The 19834-nt window shown below is 49.3% G+C and overlaps 4 protein-coding genes across 4 annotated transcripts; 2 read left to right on the forward strand and 2 right to left on the reverse strand.

Annotated features, from left to right (window-relative positions):
• Positions 1–3642: 3642 nt before the first annotated feature.
• Positions 3643–4726, forward strand: PV09_08856 (uncharacterized protein; the record flags this gene model as incomplete). The annotated part of the gene is made up of 3 exons (XM_016362819.1): positions 3643–4070; positions 4148–4346; positions 4415–4726. 3 exons carry the CDS (start codon positions 3643–3645, stop codon positions 4724–4726), a joined length of 939 nt encoding a protein of 312 aa, XP_016209294.1.
• A 788-nt stretch (positions 4727–5514) lies between these two features.
• On the reverse strand, positions 5515–7457 carry PV09_08857 (septum-promoting GTP-binding protein 1). The gene is made up of 4 exons (XM_016362820.1): positions 6684–7457; positions 6299–6591; positions 6165–6239; positions 5515–6096 (listed from the first exon to the last, which is right to left on the reverse strand). The coding sequence occupies exons 1-4, from the start codon at positions 7222–7224 to the stop codon at positions 5998–6000; spliced, it is 1008 nt and encodes a 335-aa protein (XP_016209295.1). The 5' UTR covers positions 7225–7457; the 3' UTR covers positions 5515–5997.
• Positions 7458–8234: 777 nt separating this feature from the next.
• Positions 8235–10136, forward strand: PV09_08858 (uncharacterized protein). The gene is made up of 2 exons (XM_016362821.1): positions 8235–8703; positions 8760–10136. Exons 1-2 carry the CDS (start codon positions 8505–8507, stop codon positions 10043–10045), a joined length of 1485 nt encoding a protein of 494 aa, XP_016209296.1. The 5' UTR covers positions 8235–8504; the 3' UTR covers positions 10046–10136.
• A 17-nt stretch (positions 10137–10153) lies between these two features.
• On the reverse strand, positions 10154–19831 carry PV09_08859 (uncharacterized protein). The gene is made up of 6 exons (XM_016362822.1): positions 19593–19831; positions 17989–19450; positions 16732–17923; positions 12173–16620; positions 11194–12069; positions 10154–11107 (listed from the first exon to the last, which is right to left on the reverse strand). The coding sequence occupies exons 1-6, from the start codon at positions 19627–19629 to the stop codon at positions 10240–10242; spliced, it is 8883 nt and encodes a 2960-aa protein (XP_016209297.1). The 5' UTR covers positions 19630–19831; the 3' UTR covers positions 10154–10239.
• Positions 19832–19834: the final 3 nt, after the last annotated feature.

Below are 19834 nucleotides of genomic sequence, written 5' to 3' on the forward strand. Positions count from 1 at the left end.
GCACAACGGCAGCGTAGATAATTTTCCCGCGGCGCGCGATCAGCGGTGGTGCATTGAGCAAGTCAACAAGGACGTTGTTGTAAAAGACTTTTATCCCAATATTGCCATACAAACCTGCCGCGATCAATGCGGCAATCAACGTAATCATATTTCCGACCGTTTGCCAGCCATACGGACTTACCCCCTGATAGCTAGGGCTGTAACTGTACTGACCTTGATAATGGTATACAAAGCATCCATAAACCATGTACACTGTATATATGAATAGTTGTGCTCCCCACATCGCTTTCAGGAAATCGCGTGGACGTCGCATTTCGGCGAGGAACTCGACAAAGAGCTGAGCACCGGCATACGCGAGAACACCAGATAATAGACCGTTAATGGAGCCAACAAGAGAGTTTTTGGGGAGCGCAGCATAGTGCATAATCTTTGGATAGTTACCTGATGCGTCAGGAGTGATTGTAGTGGGGTCAACAGCACTTCCAGCTGAACCTAGGGTTGATGCTGCATAGTTTGGCGGTGAATTTGCAATGACACCCATGGTTATGAAGATTGCCAGAAGATTCAGCCATACGCAAAGGTTCGCAACAATCCCATAAGCTTTTAGTGTGCGTATTTGTGTCAGAAAAAAGCCAGCACAGACAAAGATCACAGGGCAAACCGCATAGCAGAGGCGAAATTTCGACACCTGAGAGATATTTTGCCCAAACTGAATGGTGACTTGCCCCAAAATCAACAGCAATCCTAATGCCTGAATGAAGTTGGTGAAGTGTCGCGCAATTGTGCCCCAGGTTCGCGCGCCTAGATCCCCGTAGTTCCTTGCTGGAAATTCGTAGCTGTCGACGCCCAAATATACATGCCAAATCAGATAACCAGAATAACCTGCCATGAGTCCGAAAACAGTGTAAAGTGCAATTCCTATGATCCGATTAGACTAGAAAGGGTTGAATGGTAGGGCTTGTGTGTCAATGACTGATTACGCTCTAAGTACGATTGGATCATAATGATCTATGATACAAAGTGGGTTTGTATTCGATAGCATCAGTATGGAATGGGTCTTATGCTTTCAAAGTCACAGGCGAGGAGATCGACGACTTACCAGGTCCCCATCCCAGCGTTCCCATCGCGAATCCTACGCTGTAAGGTCCAATAATGTCAGTGGTAATGAGATACCAAGCTTACATGCTGTTAGTCGGGCCATATTAATGCAGGATGGACATACCAGCTCCCCATGACGCGGTCCTAAACGCACGACTAGCATTCGTCCACTCTTCATCAGAGATCTCCAGTCGTCTCGATGCATGGGATAGCTTCCGCTCTGTGTCAGCCTGAACGAGTGAGCCATCTTCATGGCTGTGGCCTTTCCTGCCTGTGAGCAATTGTTTCCAGTTTGTTTTAGGAGCTTCGTAGTTCTTTTCTTCCTCTCTAGTCCGCAAAGCGTACCAGTGGTACTCTTCAAATGTGACGGAAGGGTCATGTGGAGGACGTGCTTGCGGTTTGATATAAGTGGTTGGTGCAGACTCATTTCTCGAGTCAGAACTTTCTACTTTGCTTTTTTCACTCATATTTAGAGGCTGAGAGATTATTCTTCTTTAATAGTTTTATTTAAGAATAAGTGTGAATGAGTACAGCAATTATATCTAGAACTTCCACTTTTTTGTGTACGGGGAACTGCGGAAGACTACGACATTCGCGGCGTGTTCTGCAACATCCCGATGCAACGCTCTTATATGATATTCGCTTGATAGAGCCAATGGAGGAGGATGTGAACTGCACTTGCTACTGATTTGGAAATGATCTTCATCATATATCAACCAAGCTTTGAGAAGCCTTAATTACTAGTCTAGATTATACCTAGTGTTGAACAAGCTTTGACTTGGCTTTCTACCCCGCAGACTAAAATCAGGCTAAATGTAATGAAATTAAATGTGCGATAATATCGTGAATAGTATACGCAGATGAAAAGTAATATTAATAGTCGAGGAATCAGGCAGAAATGCTACGTAATGTGAAAATATTTCGTCTCTACAAGGGAAGCTGAGAGCAAATTCGTAACGGGCCAGGTCCATACTCGTAGCTATGGCATTAATCTACAGAAAATATGGAACGGGTATGGTTCGTGCTCAGAAGACTGAGAACCCTCACACGAAGCTCAGCTCCTCCCATTTTCTTCCCATCTTGGTTGCAAATAGCATGTGGACCAGAAAGCTGAAATCCAGTTACTAGAGAACGCTCGCAACATGAATTGCATACTTCCCGTCCCCATGTTCAGGCCAGCGCATAGTCAATAAAGCTTGGGTCTGCTCTTGCTTTCTGAGGAGGTTGGAGTGGGCCGAATAATAGGTCTCACGTGGCGCACAGGAGAACAAAGGAATAGATGGCGGAGTAATTACTGGAGACAGGATTCTTCCTTAAAGTGGTTGACTGTATACGCTTAATTTATTGCCTAAGCTTGCTCCAGTACTGGACTCTACAGTGTCATGTTTATCCAATTAGTCTACAATACGTTAGACGGAAGAATAGCATTTAGATAAAGCCACGTATCACTCACCTGGCAGTTTTCCTAATCTATAAGGAGCGGTGTTCAACATATCTATTCGATTTCCAGAGTCATTCTTATACTAGTGATTACCCAATGCTGAAGTTGACTGGCAACATGAAGATGTCGCCTAGCGCATTGCCCATACGCATCAACATGAACTGCTCCAAAGGGACTTGTTGATAAGGATGACTTGCGCTGAATCTAAGGGACCACTTAAAAACAATCTTTGAAGCTATGATTATCTATATAAAGCTTTGTTGGCACGTAAGGTCTAGTGATTAGTGTTCTTCACACCGAAGACATTTAGCAATTCGGACCTTGCCATGACAGGCTTCCCCACCTATTATTTGTCAGCTGTGTGCAAGTATCTTAAATGCCTGATCCTACTTCCGTTCACTTTAGCGATCGTTATTTGCGCAAGAAGTATACTTGCCAAAGAAGAAAGTAATAAAGGCGTTATTCATGCAATGTTCAGAAGAGTGGTTGAAGGGGACAAGACCGTTCACCGATGATCACTGATGTAAGGGGGATAAAGCAAGCGTGATATTGAGATGGTCGAACGGTATACTTGGATTGGGGATAGAGCTGACGACTAAGGAATCAAGCTAAGCTAAGGAAAATGCGTGGAATCATACTGCGCTGCCTCAGCACACGTGACTCGCGGGTCTCGCGGTCCTGATCCGTACATCTCTGTCCTCACTAAAGCCTTTCGCCACGATCATCTCTGTCCGTAGTGACATTACCAGATGCTGTCATGGCGATACAACCAACAAGCTGAATTCAACTGGGAAATTGTTTTGTTCTGCACCATTCGACCATTAAAAAGCCCAATTTCTAATAGTAACAGGTTTCATGGTAAAAAGCAGGCTCAGAAAGAGCAATTTTACCGAACACCATGTGGAGAAAGAAGATATATCCAAACACATCCTGGCAAATTTTCCCAATATGTCTATACTGTTGGCATTGAAGCCCTCGGTCCCGATGACGAGGGCTTGACTGAAATATTCCCCTCTTTTCTTGCGGCACAAAGTCAGGTTGCAACCAGACAGCGTTCACACCAAAGATTTTGACACTACTCAGACCTTAACCTATTGTACGAAATGGCTTGTCCCGCAGGTTACACGATCAAAGATCTGGATTTGTCAAGCGGTCAGACCCAGGACCAGGAAAACGACAACAGCGAGAAGACGTTGCCAATGGTGACTCTTTATCCGCCCACTGCCGAACCTAAGATCCTCTTAGATCTCATGCCAGAACCTATCATTGGGCTTCTCAGTGGTCAACCAGCGATTATGATGCAGTGGCTAAAGTATGGTCTTGCCCGTGGCTCCGTTGAGCACAGTAACTTTGGCGAGCGTGTGCTTCGACGTGGCATCGAAACCGGTCGATACATGACCGCAGCAGTGTACGGAACGTATGAAGAGAAGGCTGCCATTACAAGCCTCGTTCACAAATATCATAGCCGCGTTCGAGGCAAGGCGGATGAGCAAGGTCCGGATTATATGGCCGACGACCCGGAACTACATAGGTAAGTTCTTCTTTCATTTCAAGTTTCACGAAGCTGTCGTGGCCCTTTTGGTGGCTTCATCATGCCAATCCTAACAGGTGGACTGCTGCAACTCTTTTTTGGGCTTTCAGCACAGTATACGAAATGGTTTTCAAACCCATGCCCCGAGAATGGCACGAGAGATTGATGCAAGAGTGCTCGATCTTCGCTACCTCTCTTCGGATGCCGACCGAGATGTGGTTTACCAAGCTCGACGATTTTTGGGAGTACTGGAACCACAACGTTGCCACCTTGGAGGTAGGTCGCCGGTGTTGCATCTTGGACGGGCAGAGAGGATCGGGGCTAATTCGCTGACGCCCGACCAGGTTACGGACTGGGCACGAAGGCTTATGAAACAATTGCTGTGGCCAAAGGTTCCTCTGCTTCTTGCTCCGGCAAGCGCGTGGATCAACAATTACATGAGGAGCTTTACCATCCAAATGCTGCCGGACAGGATCAGGGAGGGCTACGGGCTGAGCAAAACGCCTCTCAAGACGAGGATCTACAAGTTGCGTAAAATGCATACCCGTGCCACGGCTAGAATGACGCCCAAACCTTTACGACAAGCGATGAAGCCACTTATGTTGATGGACATGAGGCGGTCTGCGGCCAGGATTCAAAAACGGGGCACGTGGTGACGGGAGCTTTTTTCATGTTGGAGCCCGACGTTGGAGTTTCTGTGCAGAGTAATTCAGATATTAAAGGCATGTACTAGCTAGCTCAAGACGAATTAGTTGAGCGCTGTGTCTGTACGTCAATCGATTTCACGTCCCTCCAGAACCAAAATCCACAAGGCCAGCACGATCAAGTTCGACTCGGCACGTTTTCGAGCATCAGCGTTGCAATGGTAATGTGACGGCCGGTTAACTCCTGCAAGTTAACCAACGTAAAGCATTTCTTCCTTGCAGCCGAGCTAATCTGCTTGGCCATCTAAGACGCAACGCATTCCGTATTGTGCATCCTACATGTTTCTGTCGTTCTCGTCTTTGTAGGACACCAGACGAGGCTCGAAAAATGATGAGGAAACTCTGCTGGCGAATTCTTGCGAAGCGCATTCTCGTCTGTACTTCAGGCCCTCACACGTTCGACAAGCGACTGTGAAGATACATTAGATTGACGATGCGTATTCCGGATGCCATCCATTCCTTACCACGGTGAGGAAAAGCGCGCGGGAATGTGAGCGAGTTTTCGCAACCGAGTACTGTCTTCAGTCAGCGTACTAAAACCTCGTCCCTGATTTCGTAAATGGTCGTGCATGTGCGAGGAACTACGCCAAAGAGGCACATGCTGCAGAGACAAACTCCAGGAAGTAGAAGAGTGGTGGCTATGGTTGGATAAAGATGGTCTTGCGCGTGACAAGACGAGATGGACGAGCTGAAGTATGTCGAAGATGTGGGCGATCGACATTTCCGAGAAAAAAAAAAATGCACGGGGAACAAATTTTTTAGATTGCTGAAGATAGGGAGCGCCAGATAGACTTGAAGATGTCGTATTAGTACATTTCGCTCGTCATTGACTAGAATTAGCTACTCCAGTCCCATTTTCTTTGCGTGTGTCGCAGCGCGCTAAAAGTACAAAAAAAAAAAGCTTGCACGATTAGCGCCGGTCTTGTGGAAGGCTGTGCGATGCGACATACAATGAGAGCAGCACGTTACGCGTCGAGAATAAGTCAATCCATTTATCCCATAAAAGACGTGTGCTATGTTTTCTCGTTTCGCCATGACGTGTATCCATGCCGCTCATGTCTCCATAAACAAAAAAACTTGTGCATCAGTGAGCAAGCGCAAGGCTCTCTCTGTCGGGAACGCGGCGGGCAGCAGGATCTCTGGTTGTGCCCGACTCATGATTGCCCTGGTTGTCGAAAATGCGACCTAGCCCGCGGCGTGAAAGAGTCGTCCGTGGCAAAGTTTCACACGCTCTGATAAAGCACCAGAGGCTCGCCAACGTTTTCGATCTCCGGGATTGTGCAGCGCAGGTCAAACGCCTTTGATAAGACGATCTTGAAGATCTGACCGAGCAACAGGTTAGCAAAGAAGACCAGATTTGGAAGAAAAAAAATGGCGAGAGCTCTGCTACCTTTTGCACATTTATGCTGTGAGATGTAGAGGAAAAGATGAGGGACGCCTTCATAGCCTTCGCAAATCGTTTTGCCTATGAGTGAGATACCGTCAGTAGGCGATTGAGCTTGTGTTTCAATAGCTCTTACGTACCTGATTGCTAATCTCCTCCTGCTCCTCCCTCGGAAAGCTGACAAAAGTGTCGTATTTTGTGCCCACGAGGAAAGGGATGGCTGTCTTGTTGAAGCCTCTGCCTTGTCTGTACCACTCCTTGATGCTGTTGAGGGTACTCTTGCGGGTTAGGTCGAACATGAACAGAATAGCGACGGCATCGTTGCAGACGAGCGGGAGCATGTTGACGAACTCGCGTTGCCCGCCCAGATCCCAGATGGAGAAGGTGACTTCGGTGTTTCGAATTGAGATTGTCTTTTCCATGAAGTTGACTCCTGTGCACGATCGTCAGTCTGCGCTGTCAGGCGTCGGGTGCAGTCTCGAATGGGCTGCTTTCAGGCAAGCACGGGATGCAAGCGCGACGTACCCAAGGTCTGTATGTAGTCCTCATCCCAGCTGCCCTCTACGTACTTGACCATCAAACTCGTCTTTCCGATCTGCGCATCGCCGACCATGCCGACTTTTATGATCACCTTTGGCTGCTTGTTTTGCTCCTGTGCAGCGTACGCCGACTCTTGCTGGTAGGCGTAGCCACCCTGGCTTGTCCCACTCATGGCGCTCGGGGGTCTGGAAGAAGGCTTGCCCGACTGGGAGTAGCGATAATGGTGTGGAGGGGTGTTGTTGTTGTCCACGTCCGACTGGCTCATCGAGTGGCTGTACGGTCGAGAATGGAAGCCCGTGTCGGAATATGAGGTGTGGGGTCTGTTGTTCTCGTGCGGAGAGGCATGGTGCGAGTGTTGTGACGTCTGAGAATGCTGGGAGGCGCTGAACTGGCCCGAGTGGTAGTCGGGCATTGCGGCCTGGATGGTCGACTGCGTAATGGTGGTGTTCATGCTGTCGTCGTGCTGATTGTCCGTCTGCATGGGGGCGCCAGGCTCGGTGCCGCCCATGGGGGAGTCCACTTCCATACTGTCGTTTGAGAGCCCGGCTGGTCGCGACTATGCGCACGGCGACAATGAAGGAGAGGGAGGCGGGGGCGGAGAGTGTGGTTGTTCAGACCGGGGACGCACGCAGCGAAACAAAGCGTGTGCAGCTCTGCCAGGTCCGAGAAGTTATGACGGTTGGATCGAGAGAAGAGCCTGGGACAACGGCGGCCAGTGCGTTGTGCCTGTGTTTATGCTTGGGCTTGGGCTTGGGCTTGGGCTTGGGCTTGGGCGTGTGCTGTGCTCGTGCGTGTGCTCGTGCGTGTGCCCGCGCCTGTGCTTGAAGCTGAGTCTTCGACTGTTTGCGTCTCCGTCGTTTGCTTGTGTTTCGAGGTTTGGGCGTGTGAGAGTCGCTCAGCGGTTCAGGGATCGCGCGCGTTGTTGCCGCGATTCACGTGCCCGGCCTGTGGATTGGTTTTGGTGCGACTCTGGCGTCTGGCCAATAACGGGCGCGGAGAGCTGGACGGGCGCAGAGCGCTGGACGGGCGAGTCGACGAAGGCTACCAGAAGAATCGCCTTCGACGGCAGAGCCTGGTCTATCATCCCGTCTGCGCTTTGCAGCCAGATGAGAAACAGCGCAGGACACGCGGCTGGCTGGGTTGAGACCGCGGCTGATGACTGGACTGTACAGCACAGCTCAACTCCCTACAACGACGCCCAATGTGCGGACTGGAGGCGCTGTTCTGCCAGCAACCAACCAATCAATCATCCGAAGCCGTGTTCATGGCCTGGCACAGTCTTCTCGCCATGCCGCCTTTCACCGACGTCTCCAGCAACGAGGGAATTTACTTGGTCGAGGGCCGCCCGCTGGTCCCGGGCAGACCCGCCATTTGCTGGGCTCCCACCGCCCAAGCAATAGTGGCTCCCCCCGCCTAGCTCCGTGCCCCCTCGCCCTTCTTCCAGCAGGCCTCCGCTCACAGCAGGGCCCCTCAGCCGTGTTCGCTTTTTATCGATAAGCACCGAAGTCACTCGTGAGATCGCGCGTCCTTGCCAGGAAAAAAAAAAGTTTTGGTGTTGTCATAATACACTGAGCTGCACATAAGCCGTTTGCGCCGAATTTCCACACACCCAACCTTCCCTTTACCCTTCAGATTCTTCTTTGGTGTCGTCTTGGCCTTGAGAAGAGTCACGAGCCTGCCCATCTACAACCAAAGAGTTCCCTACTCAGACGCCGCTGTTGGCTTGCGCCAGGGAACATATTGCGCGCGGTCGCTCTGTGCCACCCGCTGGCTCTTCTTTCTACGCAGAATCGTCCCGGAATAAACATGAACAAGCGACATCGAGATTCCAATCTGTCACTGCAAGAGCCAGAATTCCTCAAGGGCGGTGACAGGCCCGTGCGAGAAGACGGCGAGGTGCTCGATTTCGAGGACGAGTACGAGGACGAATTCGAGTCGGAAGATGAGATCTTCGAGGCTGGTGTCGATGGACGGCCCGACGCCGAGCGCGAAGCTGAGGAAGCAGGTGCGTATCGCCTCCGCGAAGCCGTGCATAAAGCATGTCTAAAAGGTAGACCGCAGAAGCAATGGACGTAGATCCGGGCACCTTCATACCCGGCAGAACCAAGCTTGGTGCAGGCGAGACATTGGAGCCCAATCTAAGCGTGTACGAGCTACTGCACCGCTTCTCGAGCAAATGGTCTTGCCTGTCCTTGGACATAATCAAGGACTATCTCGGCGACAACCGCTCCACATACCCCGCCACGGCGTACGCTGTTGCAGGCAGTCAAGCAGGTCAAGGACACGAGAGAGAGAATGAACTGTCCGTGTTCAAGCTGAGCAGTCTGAGCAAGGTGCAGAAGGAAGAGGAGGGCTCGGACTCCGACGACGATGACAGCGACGACGAGGAGAGCGAGCCTGTCCTGGAGAGCAAGTCCATACCGCTGACGTCGTGTACGAACCGGATCCGAGCGTTCCAGCGCCCGCGAGAAGGAAACACGAGCGGATTCTCGCAAACTTTCACGGCAAGCATGATGGAGTCGGGCCAGGTCCTCATCTACGACGTGACCCCACATTTGAACGCGTTCGACAACCCCGGCAGCGCCATCACGGCAGCGCAGAACCAGCCCGTCTCCGTCATCACCGCCCACAAATCGACAGAAGGCTACGCCATAGACTGGTCGCCCCTCGACAACGACGGCAGGCTTCTCACCGGTGACACCAAGGGTCGCATCTTCCTCTCCGTCGCGCAACCAGGCGGCAAGTGGGGCATCGACCGCAAAGAAGCCTTCACCGGTCACAACGGCAGCGTGGAGGAGCTTCAGTGGTCCCCCACCGAAGCCTCCGTGTTCGCCTCCGCCAGCAGCGACGGCACCGTGAAGATCTGGGACACCCGCAGCAAGTCCCGCAAGGCCAAAGTCAGCGTCAAGGTGTCCGAATACGACGTGAACGTCTTGTCCTGGTCGCGTCAGACCTCGCACCTCTTAGCATCCGGTCATGACGACGGCAGCTGGGCGGTCTGGGATCTGCGGCAGTGGCGCCCCTCGTCCACAACCGCCCAGAAGCCCGAACCCGTGGCCGACTTCCACTTCAACAAGGAGCAGATCACTTGTTTGGAGTGGCATCCCACCGACGATAGCATCATCATGGCCTGCGCTGGCGACAACACGGTCACGCTGTGGGATCTAGCCGTAGAACTGGACGACGAAGAGAGCAAGGAGACCGGTGGTGTCAAGGAGTATCCACCGCAGTTGCTTTTCTTGCATTATCAGGAGGGCGTTAAGGAGGGCCACTGGCACCCTCAGATCCCAGGCGCCGTTTTCAGCACCGGCTTAGGTTTCGACTTCTTCAAGACAATCAGCGTATAGTGGGGCGGTGTTATTGCTAAATCGCACCACCCTGAGATGAAACGTAGATTTCCGCTAGAGAAAAGAAAAAACATAGCGCGTTGGAGCTCAACTTCATGCTCTGCGTGGGTATCTTTGTTTTTTTTCCGCTGTACCGCGTACGGCGCCTTATCTTTCTTGACGCTTGATTATCCACAAGGGCACTATCATCATGCTTATACCCAGGCACTCCACCCTGCGAATAGCAGCGCCAAATTCCGTTCGTCCGTAGCTTGAGCGATGAGTTCGCTTACAGTCGCCTCCTTGCTCAGCGTCTTGCTAAGCTTTTTCTCCACTACCGAAAGAGCCCGCCCTGCCTCGCCCATGTCATCATCCTTCTTTCGCAACGACGCTTCCATCATATTCGCCTCGTCCACCGCTCTGTTGGGAACATCTTCCGTCTCTTGTATCCTCTTTGCCTTGGTCGCGCTCACAGTCCACGAATAGAGTGGGTCGTAGCGCAGAACGTTCAGCAATGTCATGATGCTCTCCCGCTCTTCCCGAAGAGCTTCAAGCGTAAACTCGCAGCATCGACGATAGACGCCCTCTGTGCGAGTATAGCCCATGCCGTCGACCAAATCTCGAGTAAGACGGAATGGAACCACCTCAGGAATCGGTAAGACTCGACCGGCTTCGAAGCAGACTCCCAGATCTATGTGTATCACCTCGCCCGTAAAGTAGTCGAGGAGGATATTGTGGAGATGTCGGTCTCCCAGGCCAATGACGTACCCCAATATCGACATCGCAGCCATGCTTCGAGTATATGCAAGGCGTTTCTCAAACCACACGTCTGGATCTGGAAAGCGCTCGAAGAAAAAATGTCGCATCACAGGGTGGAATTGCTTGCATACATCCCGGTAGGCTTTGATTCGCTCCTCGGTTGTGTTACGTGCTGCGTCGCTGATTTTCGATCTGCACACGCTGCTCTTGAGATCTTTGGGGTGGTACGTTTGATGCAATGGAATAAGGGCATCCTGCAAAGCTGTTGTATTTGCACAGAACTCTAAAACACCAGAATGGTTGCTGAGAGGCAGAACATTGTACCTGAAGATCGAGTTAGTCTTCACTTAGAGCCCAAAAGGACACGTGATCAAATATAGTTCTACGTCTCGATTGCAGTCATTACTTACGTTCGTACTCGCAATCTTCTTTGGCGGGTGGAACTATGATTTCGAAGAAGCTTGCTTACTTCTTCGAAAACTTGTTCCATGATCGCGTCTTGGCGAAGGTCATCATTCCCGCCCTTAAACAACTGCTTGAACTCGGTACCGTCGCTAAGCTTGCTTGTGATTATTTTAGGAGCGCTTAGGCCACCTGCAACGCGCATCATTGTCCTGAAGCCAATAACTCGTGGTACTGCTTTGTATTCTAGCTTTGCGCTGACGGGAATTGATAGAGTCGGGGGAGGGGTTTGGAGACGTGGAATGTGAGTGAGCAGACGTTTGGTCGGATCCTTCGCATCGAGCCTAAGCTCTCGTCCTTGTCTTGCCACCTCGTCGTCCGTATATATCGCTACCTCGTGATACAGTATGTCACTCTGGTACATACAGTCCCAAAGCTTTCCAACTACTTTGTCGGCCTTCAGTTTGCCTGCAATCTGCTTGACTGCATTATGACGGGATATGCTAGCAACTTGATCAGTGCCTGGATCGTGCGAACCGGCCGAAATATGATGCATGCCGTGAAAAGGATGTTCACTGCTAATCCGAAAAACGAGTTTGCTAAGGACTTTCTGAAACAGTGTGTTATCCGCTTGTAAGCGTGAGGATAATTGATTCATCAACCTGACAAATTTGTGCGAGGAAACATGATCAATATGCGCGTTGACGGTACTATTTGCAAGCTCGGAGTCGGCGTGTTCTAGCCAGATTGCGTAAAATCGCAACACATTGTTATCATGCTCGTCGGAAGCGGTTAAAGAGCGGAGATAATTCTCTATACATTGTTCCACAAAGCTCTCCCTGATTTTGCGAAGTCGCTCGAGCTCTGCTTTGTCAAGCCGGAGCCTAGTTAGATGCGTTAGCCTAGGGGCCCAAATATCGAAGTAAAAAGTGTCGTTCATCTCAGCTTCAAAAAAATACAGGCAGACGATCAAGATTTGCTACGCACCATCGTCGAGCTCGACTAAGTTCAGATTCCCGCGCTCTGCGTTCTGCTTGGCTTCGTATAGCCTTTATCTCAGACGTAAGTCCATCTACCTCAATCTGCCGGCGATTCCTAACTTTTGTGGCTCGTTCAATGTCATCAATGTTCTCTTGGTTCTGCAGCTGTTCGTAGCAGAACGTTGCAAGTTCGTGAAAGACCTGCGAGGCGACGGGACCAGTGTTATTTCCTCTCAGCTCATTAATTGCTGGCATCAAATAATTTTGAAAAATTTGATGCGGCGTTTCGAGCCGTGCTTCGGCAGCATGGTGTCCAATTTTAGCAAGTACTGCTGCTGGATGTACGTCATTACTTTCATTCTTGGGCTTCGAACCGTCGATAATGCGCTGCAACATCCTAACAGATGTGCTGTACTCGCCTTGGGTCCAAAGGGCATCTGCTGCAGCGTTATCAGAAGAATTGCGGATGTCAATGCCAACCTCGGCACAAATTGGAACCAAATCAGACAGGTAGGTAACGGCATCCAGATATTCCTGCGAACCATGTCGTTTTTTCCAAACTCTACAGGATGACAAAATCGCATCGACCTGTGACTTGCGGACACATTCTATGCTCACATGCATAGCATCTCGCAAAGATGCATTTGAGCAAACTGTACTAAGAAAAATGTCGCGAGAACTTAGTACAGACTCCGCTTCCGCGATACTGACACTAGACAAACTTGCCTCACGTTCATGCAAAAGGCCGCAAATGTCATGTAATTCTTCAGGTGATGTCGATGTGATCATGCCATCAATATCTGTGAGAATGCCCAGAGTAGATAGAGATGACTTAAAAGTGCGATCCACAGTCGTGGGAGCTTTCATATTAAGTATAGTGCGGGTGATTCCGGCGTTGATCTGTTCGCGGACAGTTGTTATGTCTTTAGCGATATTGACGGTTTGGAAGATCTTGTAGAGAGTGACAGTGTCACTTGAAGCGTTTTCTGGAACTCGCACATCCCATTGTTCCAGTCTCATCGCGGTTTGCAAAAATGAATCCAAGGTTCCAGAAGCCTTGAAAGCACTATTGCGACTAGAGAGTAAATTGTAGGTAAGTGTATTCATATTCATGCCGACAAGAGACTTCACAATGGCGACATTATCGGTCTTTGACAACTCGTTATTTCTGCGCATCTGACTGTCCAGCCTAGCGGCACGGAACATCAGGCCCTTGAAGCCATCAGCTTCGTGGTCTAGTCGGTGTAAAACAAGATCCAGACTGGGAGGCTGGGGTACACCATAAAAAGAGTCTGGGTCGTCAATATTGCGATAAATGTCAAGCATAGTCTCCTCGGAGACGGCGGAATGATTGAGTGTTGTCGTACTCCGCCTAGATCCTTTCACAAGCTCGCTTACGGAAGTTAATTCTGCGAACATCAACGCAGCCGTGTACATTCCACACATCTCGGCTGCCGTTGACGCAGTTGAGTAGTCGACATCCAGCCATTTTAACCGGTCAGCATTGGTCAATTCCTGAGGATAAGGTTGCTTCCGCAAGTACAGGAGTGAGTTCAAGAGAACTCGTATATGTGGTTCGGAATTTCGTGGAGGTCGTGATAGCCATTCTCTATAGGCTTTGGACAGACACTGACGTGCTGAGCCTGTAGATGACAATTCTTGACTCAAGACTAAGTGAAGGACTGGAGCAAAAAGCTTTTCTGCCAATCCGTTGACACCTGCCAATATCCTGTCGAGCGAGCGCACGATTGACATGCTATTGCTGCTTGCAACAAGAGACCTGGTAACCTGCCGTAGCCACACGTCGTATGCTGGGATGTTTTCACTTATAAAGCAAGTTTCAAGCGGCACCGTCGCTGGAATAGTAATTGGAACCACGACATCTTCAGTCTGTAAAGCAAGCCCATAGGCCACTGATTGAGGAAGCAGCTCCTGTAGTTCGAGTACCAATTGCTGCGTATCTGCGTGGACAAGTATGGATCGTAGTGTTTCCTCGGCAAGGCCGGTCTGCAAACAGTCCCCGGATAGCAGGAGATTTTGTATAGTATCAATAATGACTTTCAGTGAACTTTCACCTTTCTCATCGTCATTGTAGTCCGGCATGGAATGGTTATGTATATGTGTTAAAATGGAACCGTCGAAATCGTCATTGCTATTTGCCCTTCCGAGGATTCGTCCAGCCCACTGGAGATATCTTTCGTTTACATCAACTTCTAGGCACGAGCTCCATATATCAGTCGCATAATTCTTTGCGTCTTCATCGCGTCCAAGCATGTCTTCACGATAGGATGGCGGCTCGTCAAAGTCAGAGCAGAGCAAGTTTAATGCAAGACCCCATGTAGCTCCTTGAAGCAGGCGATGTTTTGCGCGCCTATCTTCCAATAACTGTCGTAGAAGATTGCTTTCCGGGGAACCATTCACGGGATTTGCCTTAATGCCAGCACCGTATGCATAAGATATCATTCGAAGATAGGCATTCTTGTGCTCACTATCAGCCATATCTTCTACAAACTTTTTGCTCCATATCTCGACTAGCCATTTTCTGAATGCATGGGCTCTGTTGAGTGTTGCACGATGATGTGATTCTTGAGTAGTACTCTCTTGCGAGGATCCCAGAAATTTCCGTAGCGAGATCAGCGCCGTGACATTCATTCCTGCCACAAAACTTATCTCCTGCCTCAAATAATTGATGCCGTTTGTATAAAGATACTGAACAATCCCAAGTGCATCTTCGGCGCAAAGCTTGTCCGTTAGAAGCGGACGGAGGCTGAAGAGTGTTGCCTCGAGCGGGTAGCCACTTAGTGCCGATTGTCCAGCAAGCGCTACGAGAATTCGAATCTTGCGGACGATGAGACAGGAGTACAACGACCCGAGTGCATCGTGTACCTGACTGAGAAGCAGGCGTAGTACGAAAACATAAACAGCAGGGTCCAGAGCGCTTGCAAGAGTTGTCTTGGCTCGACGAGCCATACGATCAGCCACCTCCAAAAAGTGCTTCGGCCTGAAAACCGGTTGTTGAGGATCTGGTAGACACATATCGGATGAACTCAGTTCCGTCATCGCCTTGAATGCCTTCAGGGCATTGGCCTCGAATTTGGCTTCTCTGTTTGCAGCTGTTGCACTTCCGATGGCTCTTTCAAACATCAGCTCGGCAATCTCTTTATCAATTTCCCTTACAGAGTCGTTAGAGAAATTCTGAGCTTTCTGCTGATCATTACTGTTAGACCTCGTCTTTTTCTCGAAGTTGGTTCTGAGAATCAATATTCCAAATGCTTTTGGGAAATGCGCGCGGCATTCCGCAGTGTAGTTGGAACCAAGAAGGCCTCGAAGCCTGGTCTCAGACTTCTCCTTCTCCGGCCTCCTTTTCTCTGCATCCCATGCATAACAATAAACCGCAGATCTAGCAAATCCGTACTTTGCCAGCTCGTTTTGGCCGATTCCAATCATTCGAGATGTTTCAACAAGTTCATTTGTGTCGTTTCGTAGCAATGCTTGCGCATATACTTCGTCTCGAACATCAAAGAGTAGACTGCGGAGACTATCATAGCCAAAGATACCAAAGGGTATATTGCTCCATCCGCCCTCTGACTGTCGTGTCCACGTATACATCAATTGTCCAGCAAATAGACGGAACAGTGCCTGTGGCTCCGTCAACCTCAATTGAACCGCCATCTCTTGAATACATCGAGAGGCATATGGCGCAGTCGCGGGTATTGCACCAGCAGTCTCAAAGATGTGGTAAATACAACGCCGAAGCAATGTATGCCAACGGGATCCGAGAGAAGAGAAGAGAAGCATTCGCAACGCATTGCCCTCTATCCATGTCTCAGAGTAGAGAGAACTCGAATGCAAATCATTGAAGACGTCTTCATGTCTTTCCAGTGTAAACTGATGGAACAGATCGGGGACACCACGAATGACACGCTCAATAACAAGCAAGTCATCCGATTGGAGCAATCGAAATAAGGCAGTCCGAACTGAAGCTATTTCCGGGCTGGTTTCATAATTCGGCCCTTTCGCTTTGAATAGTTGTAAAAGCAATGATGCGATGCTAACTTTGACATGTGAAGAACAGATATTGTTAGGCAAAGCGACATTGATTAACCACTCGTAGGCCTGAGAGGCACTTTCGGTAATATAGTTGTTCTCCCCGTTTGTCCAGTCTGCGATAGTTCGATGAAGTAATTCGACATGAAGTAAAAGCGCAATTTCATGCCGTGCGTATTCATATGTTTCAAGGAATAAGCCAAGATGTTCCAAAAGTGCTTCTATTTCTCCCGTTCTGAGAGTAGCACCAGTGCTAAGTACCTCAGATATGACGATTCGGCTGGCAAAGAATTCATTCGGAGATAGCTCGATCAAATAACTCACAAACGAATTCGGGACAATACTGACGTTTCCCGCTGTTGTCGGCAATTCAACGGAGTCTCGCAATACGGCAGTGAATAGGTGAGCCTGAGATTTGTTAGTTCAAGAATAAATTATTAGTACGACATTCATTTTTAACAATTTCAAGAGTTTCATCTCATATGAAGCTCTGAAAATAATATGGAAGATTGGTCGTACCTGAGCATTAACGCAGTGACCAAAGGAACTTAAACTGGAGGAGGCTCTCCCAACGTCTCGAAATGCATTTTCAGATACCAAAAGTGCAGCAGCGTCGCTACTTTGAGACTCGAAGCCGATGTCTATGTCCATGCCATCCTCAGCGACAACTGCCTCGGTTTTGGTTCGTTGTCTGCGATCTAGAGCAGATGCTAAGTGGACACATAAACTGACAAATGGGTTGTCTGCTGAGACACCATTGACACCAGTGTTGTCATTCAGCTTCTCAAAGTTCGGTAAGTAGTCAGCTAGAGCATTAAACACCGCGTCCAATTTATCCATGTCGCACTCTGGTCTCGCAAGCATTGCGAAGAAGGCCTTGATGAGTTCTTCTTCCCGCTTCCGAAGCGCTTCGATGCGTTTAAATGAGCGACGATCAACACACTGGATAATACTCGCATTAACAGTAATGACCCCAGCAACGACAATGAACATATCAGGTAGAAAGCTCAAAGGCTTATCTGCTGCAATTTCTATCCAATTGCCAAGCACGCGAGCAGTTTCCCCATCTAAAGCATCAATGATTTGAGCGACAAGGGCCGATGGAAGATGAGCGCCGGGCACGCTTCCATTGATGATTGGATCCTCTGGTTGATACAAGAACTTCGCAGAGTTCAGCAGCAGTAGGAAGCCTCTCAACTCGGCGGTTTCCTCTAGTTTGCGCCAGGCTTGAGCAGTTGGTCCGCACAGAGGAAATATTGACCTTTTGAAGAAGACCTCGGATCCCAGACATCTCGTTAGAAATATTACCAGATCATATGGTCTACAAGTATTCGCGTATCTGGCCGATACTTCTTTATTGTCAAAATTTCCAGGTGACCACTTTTGTATGAGCCATTGAACTAGACGTTGGGCAGTGGATAAAGCCGTGCTTGGATTTTCAGCAGCACGCTCATCCATCAACAACCCCAGTAGAGCTAAGGTTGCATCGCACGCAGAAGTCGGCCCTTGGAGATCGACAGATTCAAGGATCGAATCCGCAATGGAGGCAATATCTCCGTACCTGAGAAGATGCAGTCGCAGCAATACAAATAAAAGGTATGAGGCCGGTCGGGAGCACCAATCCACTGTCAGGAGTCTTGCAGCAAGTAGAAAAACGTTGTACCATTGTTCCCGAATGGAGATGTCCTGAGCCGATAACTGAAAAGCAACACTGAAAATACTTAGCAAAAGGAGCCAACCTTACAGAATTAATTCAGCAATAGAAATATTACTCACCATACGTGAGAAAGGATAGCCCACTGTGTAACATGAGGGCTGGAATGATTCATAAGACCACATAGAGCGCTGAGCGTCTCTACGATTTGATTTTTCGTCAATTGTGAGATCTGAGCTCTGAAGCACATGTATTGCAGGTTCGAGATCTGATTCCCAGTGACTGATGATGATGCGGATCGAAGCATGTCATCGAAGAGCAGCGTTATCCTAGGTCGCTTCGCACCTTCGTAAATGTCGTCATCCGGAGCTGGATCAATGTTTACAGCTATTTGCCTATTATCCAAAGCTGAAGTGTATGCAGCAATCAGATGAAGGATAGTCCAAGTGCTTTCAGCACGCAAGTGGCCACGACGTAGCCCAAATGCAGGCAATCGCAGATTCGACATGCCCATTGGCGAAAGAGAAAGATCAAGTACTAGGTCACTAAGCTGGAGCTGGTCCGACTCCCTCCGCTTGCTGTAGTCTAGCTGAAGAGTCTCAACCAAATTCTCAAGATCGGATCTGAAGAGTATTTCGGCAGGATCCTCTGTCAGAGCAAGGACATGATCTTTCGTAAGCACGAGACTTGTAAGCATCTCGTCTCTCAATGTTGACGACTTAGACGTCCACAATTCCTTCACAAGAGGAACTAAATGGATTGCAATAGATCTGGTAAGGCCAGTTGAGCCAGTGACAATTCTGGCGAGAATGGCATTGATGGCAGCAAAAGCGTCGGTGTAAGAAAGTCGAACCGAGTCGGACGATTTAAGAAACGTCTGCAATGCATGAAATATACGAAGCTCGTTTCCAACAACTTGCGCATTTGTTGCTCGAACTAGCTGGTACATGCATGCAACAAGATCGTCAATCTCAGCACGAAACGCAGATGTCTGTCGCGGCCGAAGTAGCTGTGGTGTAGTGGCACGAGAGCGACGACTCAGGGTAATTGAATGCATCCGCATCGACGCCCCAGCTGTTTCCAGAACATCTCCCTTTTCTTCGTCGTCTTCTTCGCGTAATGGCGAGAGGCCCTCGAGGCAAAAGTCTAGAATTTGCTGCCAGAGGTCACGGAAATGCTCAACGTGAGGTTGGTACTCGAGAATTACACGTAGAGTTTTCACGTAGTCCAGTGCAAGTCCAGGACAGTACGGTCCCTCTTTAGTTGGCAACGTTTGCAAGACGTGATCAACGACGGCTTTGACCGTCTTAGCACGGATACGCTTCACACCAGCAGTAACCGTAATACGCAAGGCCTTGCCACAAGCTGCAAGACGTGCAGCGGCCCTATTTCTCTGGCTCTGACTCGTCCTCAGAAAAGACGATCGTTCAACTGCGGTGCAGGTGAATAAGGCCTCATATATGCTATGCCAGGTCTTGTCCTTGAAGTCATCTATCACGTGATTGTCTTTGTTGTATCGAAACAAATGCTCGAGATCGGCGAGCCCATCTTTTCGGACCGTAGATGAAGACGAGGCGATTTTAGCTATAGCGTTTGTTAGATTATCATATCAAGGAGGTTTTAGGCAGCGACAGATGTCGCCGTAGCAGAGTAGCCGGGGGCTGATGTATATCTCACAGCTTCCATCCCGCTGACTCTAATTTTCTACCAAGCAAAGGGGACGCACTTAATGTCGTGTCCAAGTCCACATATTTCCCGCTCATCCTGCTTGATTTTCGACTAGAATATGCATGTATCTACGTGATCTGTACGAGCCATGGCCAGCTGTCGCGCCGTCAATACGACAGGATAGGTACAAGAGGAAGCAAAATCAGCAAATAATAGTGGTTAGACACGCCTTTTGAGATTTTCGAATGTTAGAGCACTATCGAAGCTCGTTTCTATAGCGGCGAGATTTTAGAAAAGATG

This window comes from Verruconis gallopava (genome assembly GCF_000836295.1).
Source record: "Verruconis gallopava strain CBS 43764 unplaced genomic scaffold supercont1.49, whole genome shotgun sequence".
Taxonomy (NCBI): domain Eukaryota; kingdom Fungi; phylum Ascomycota; class Dothideomycetes; order Venturiales; family Sympoventuriaceae; genus Verruconis; species Verruconis gallopava.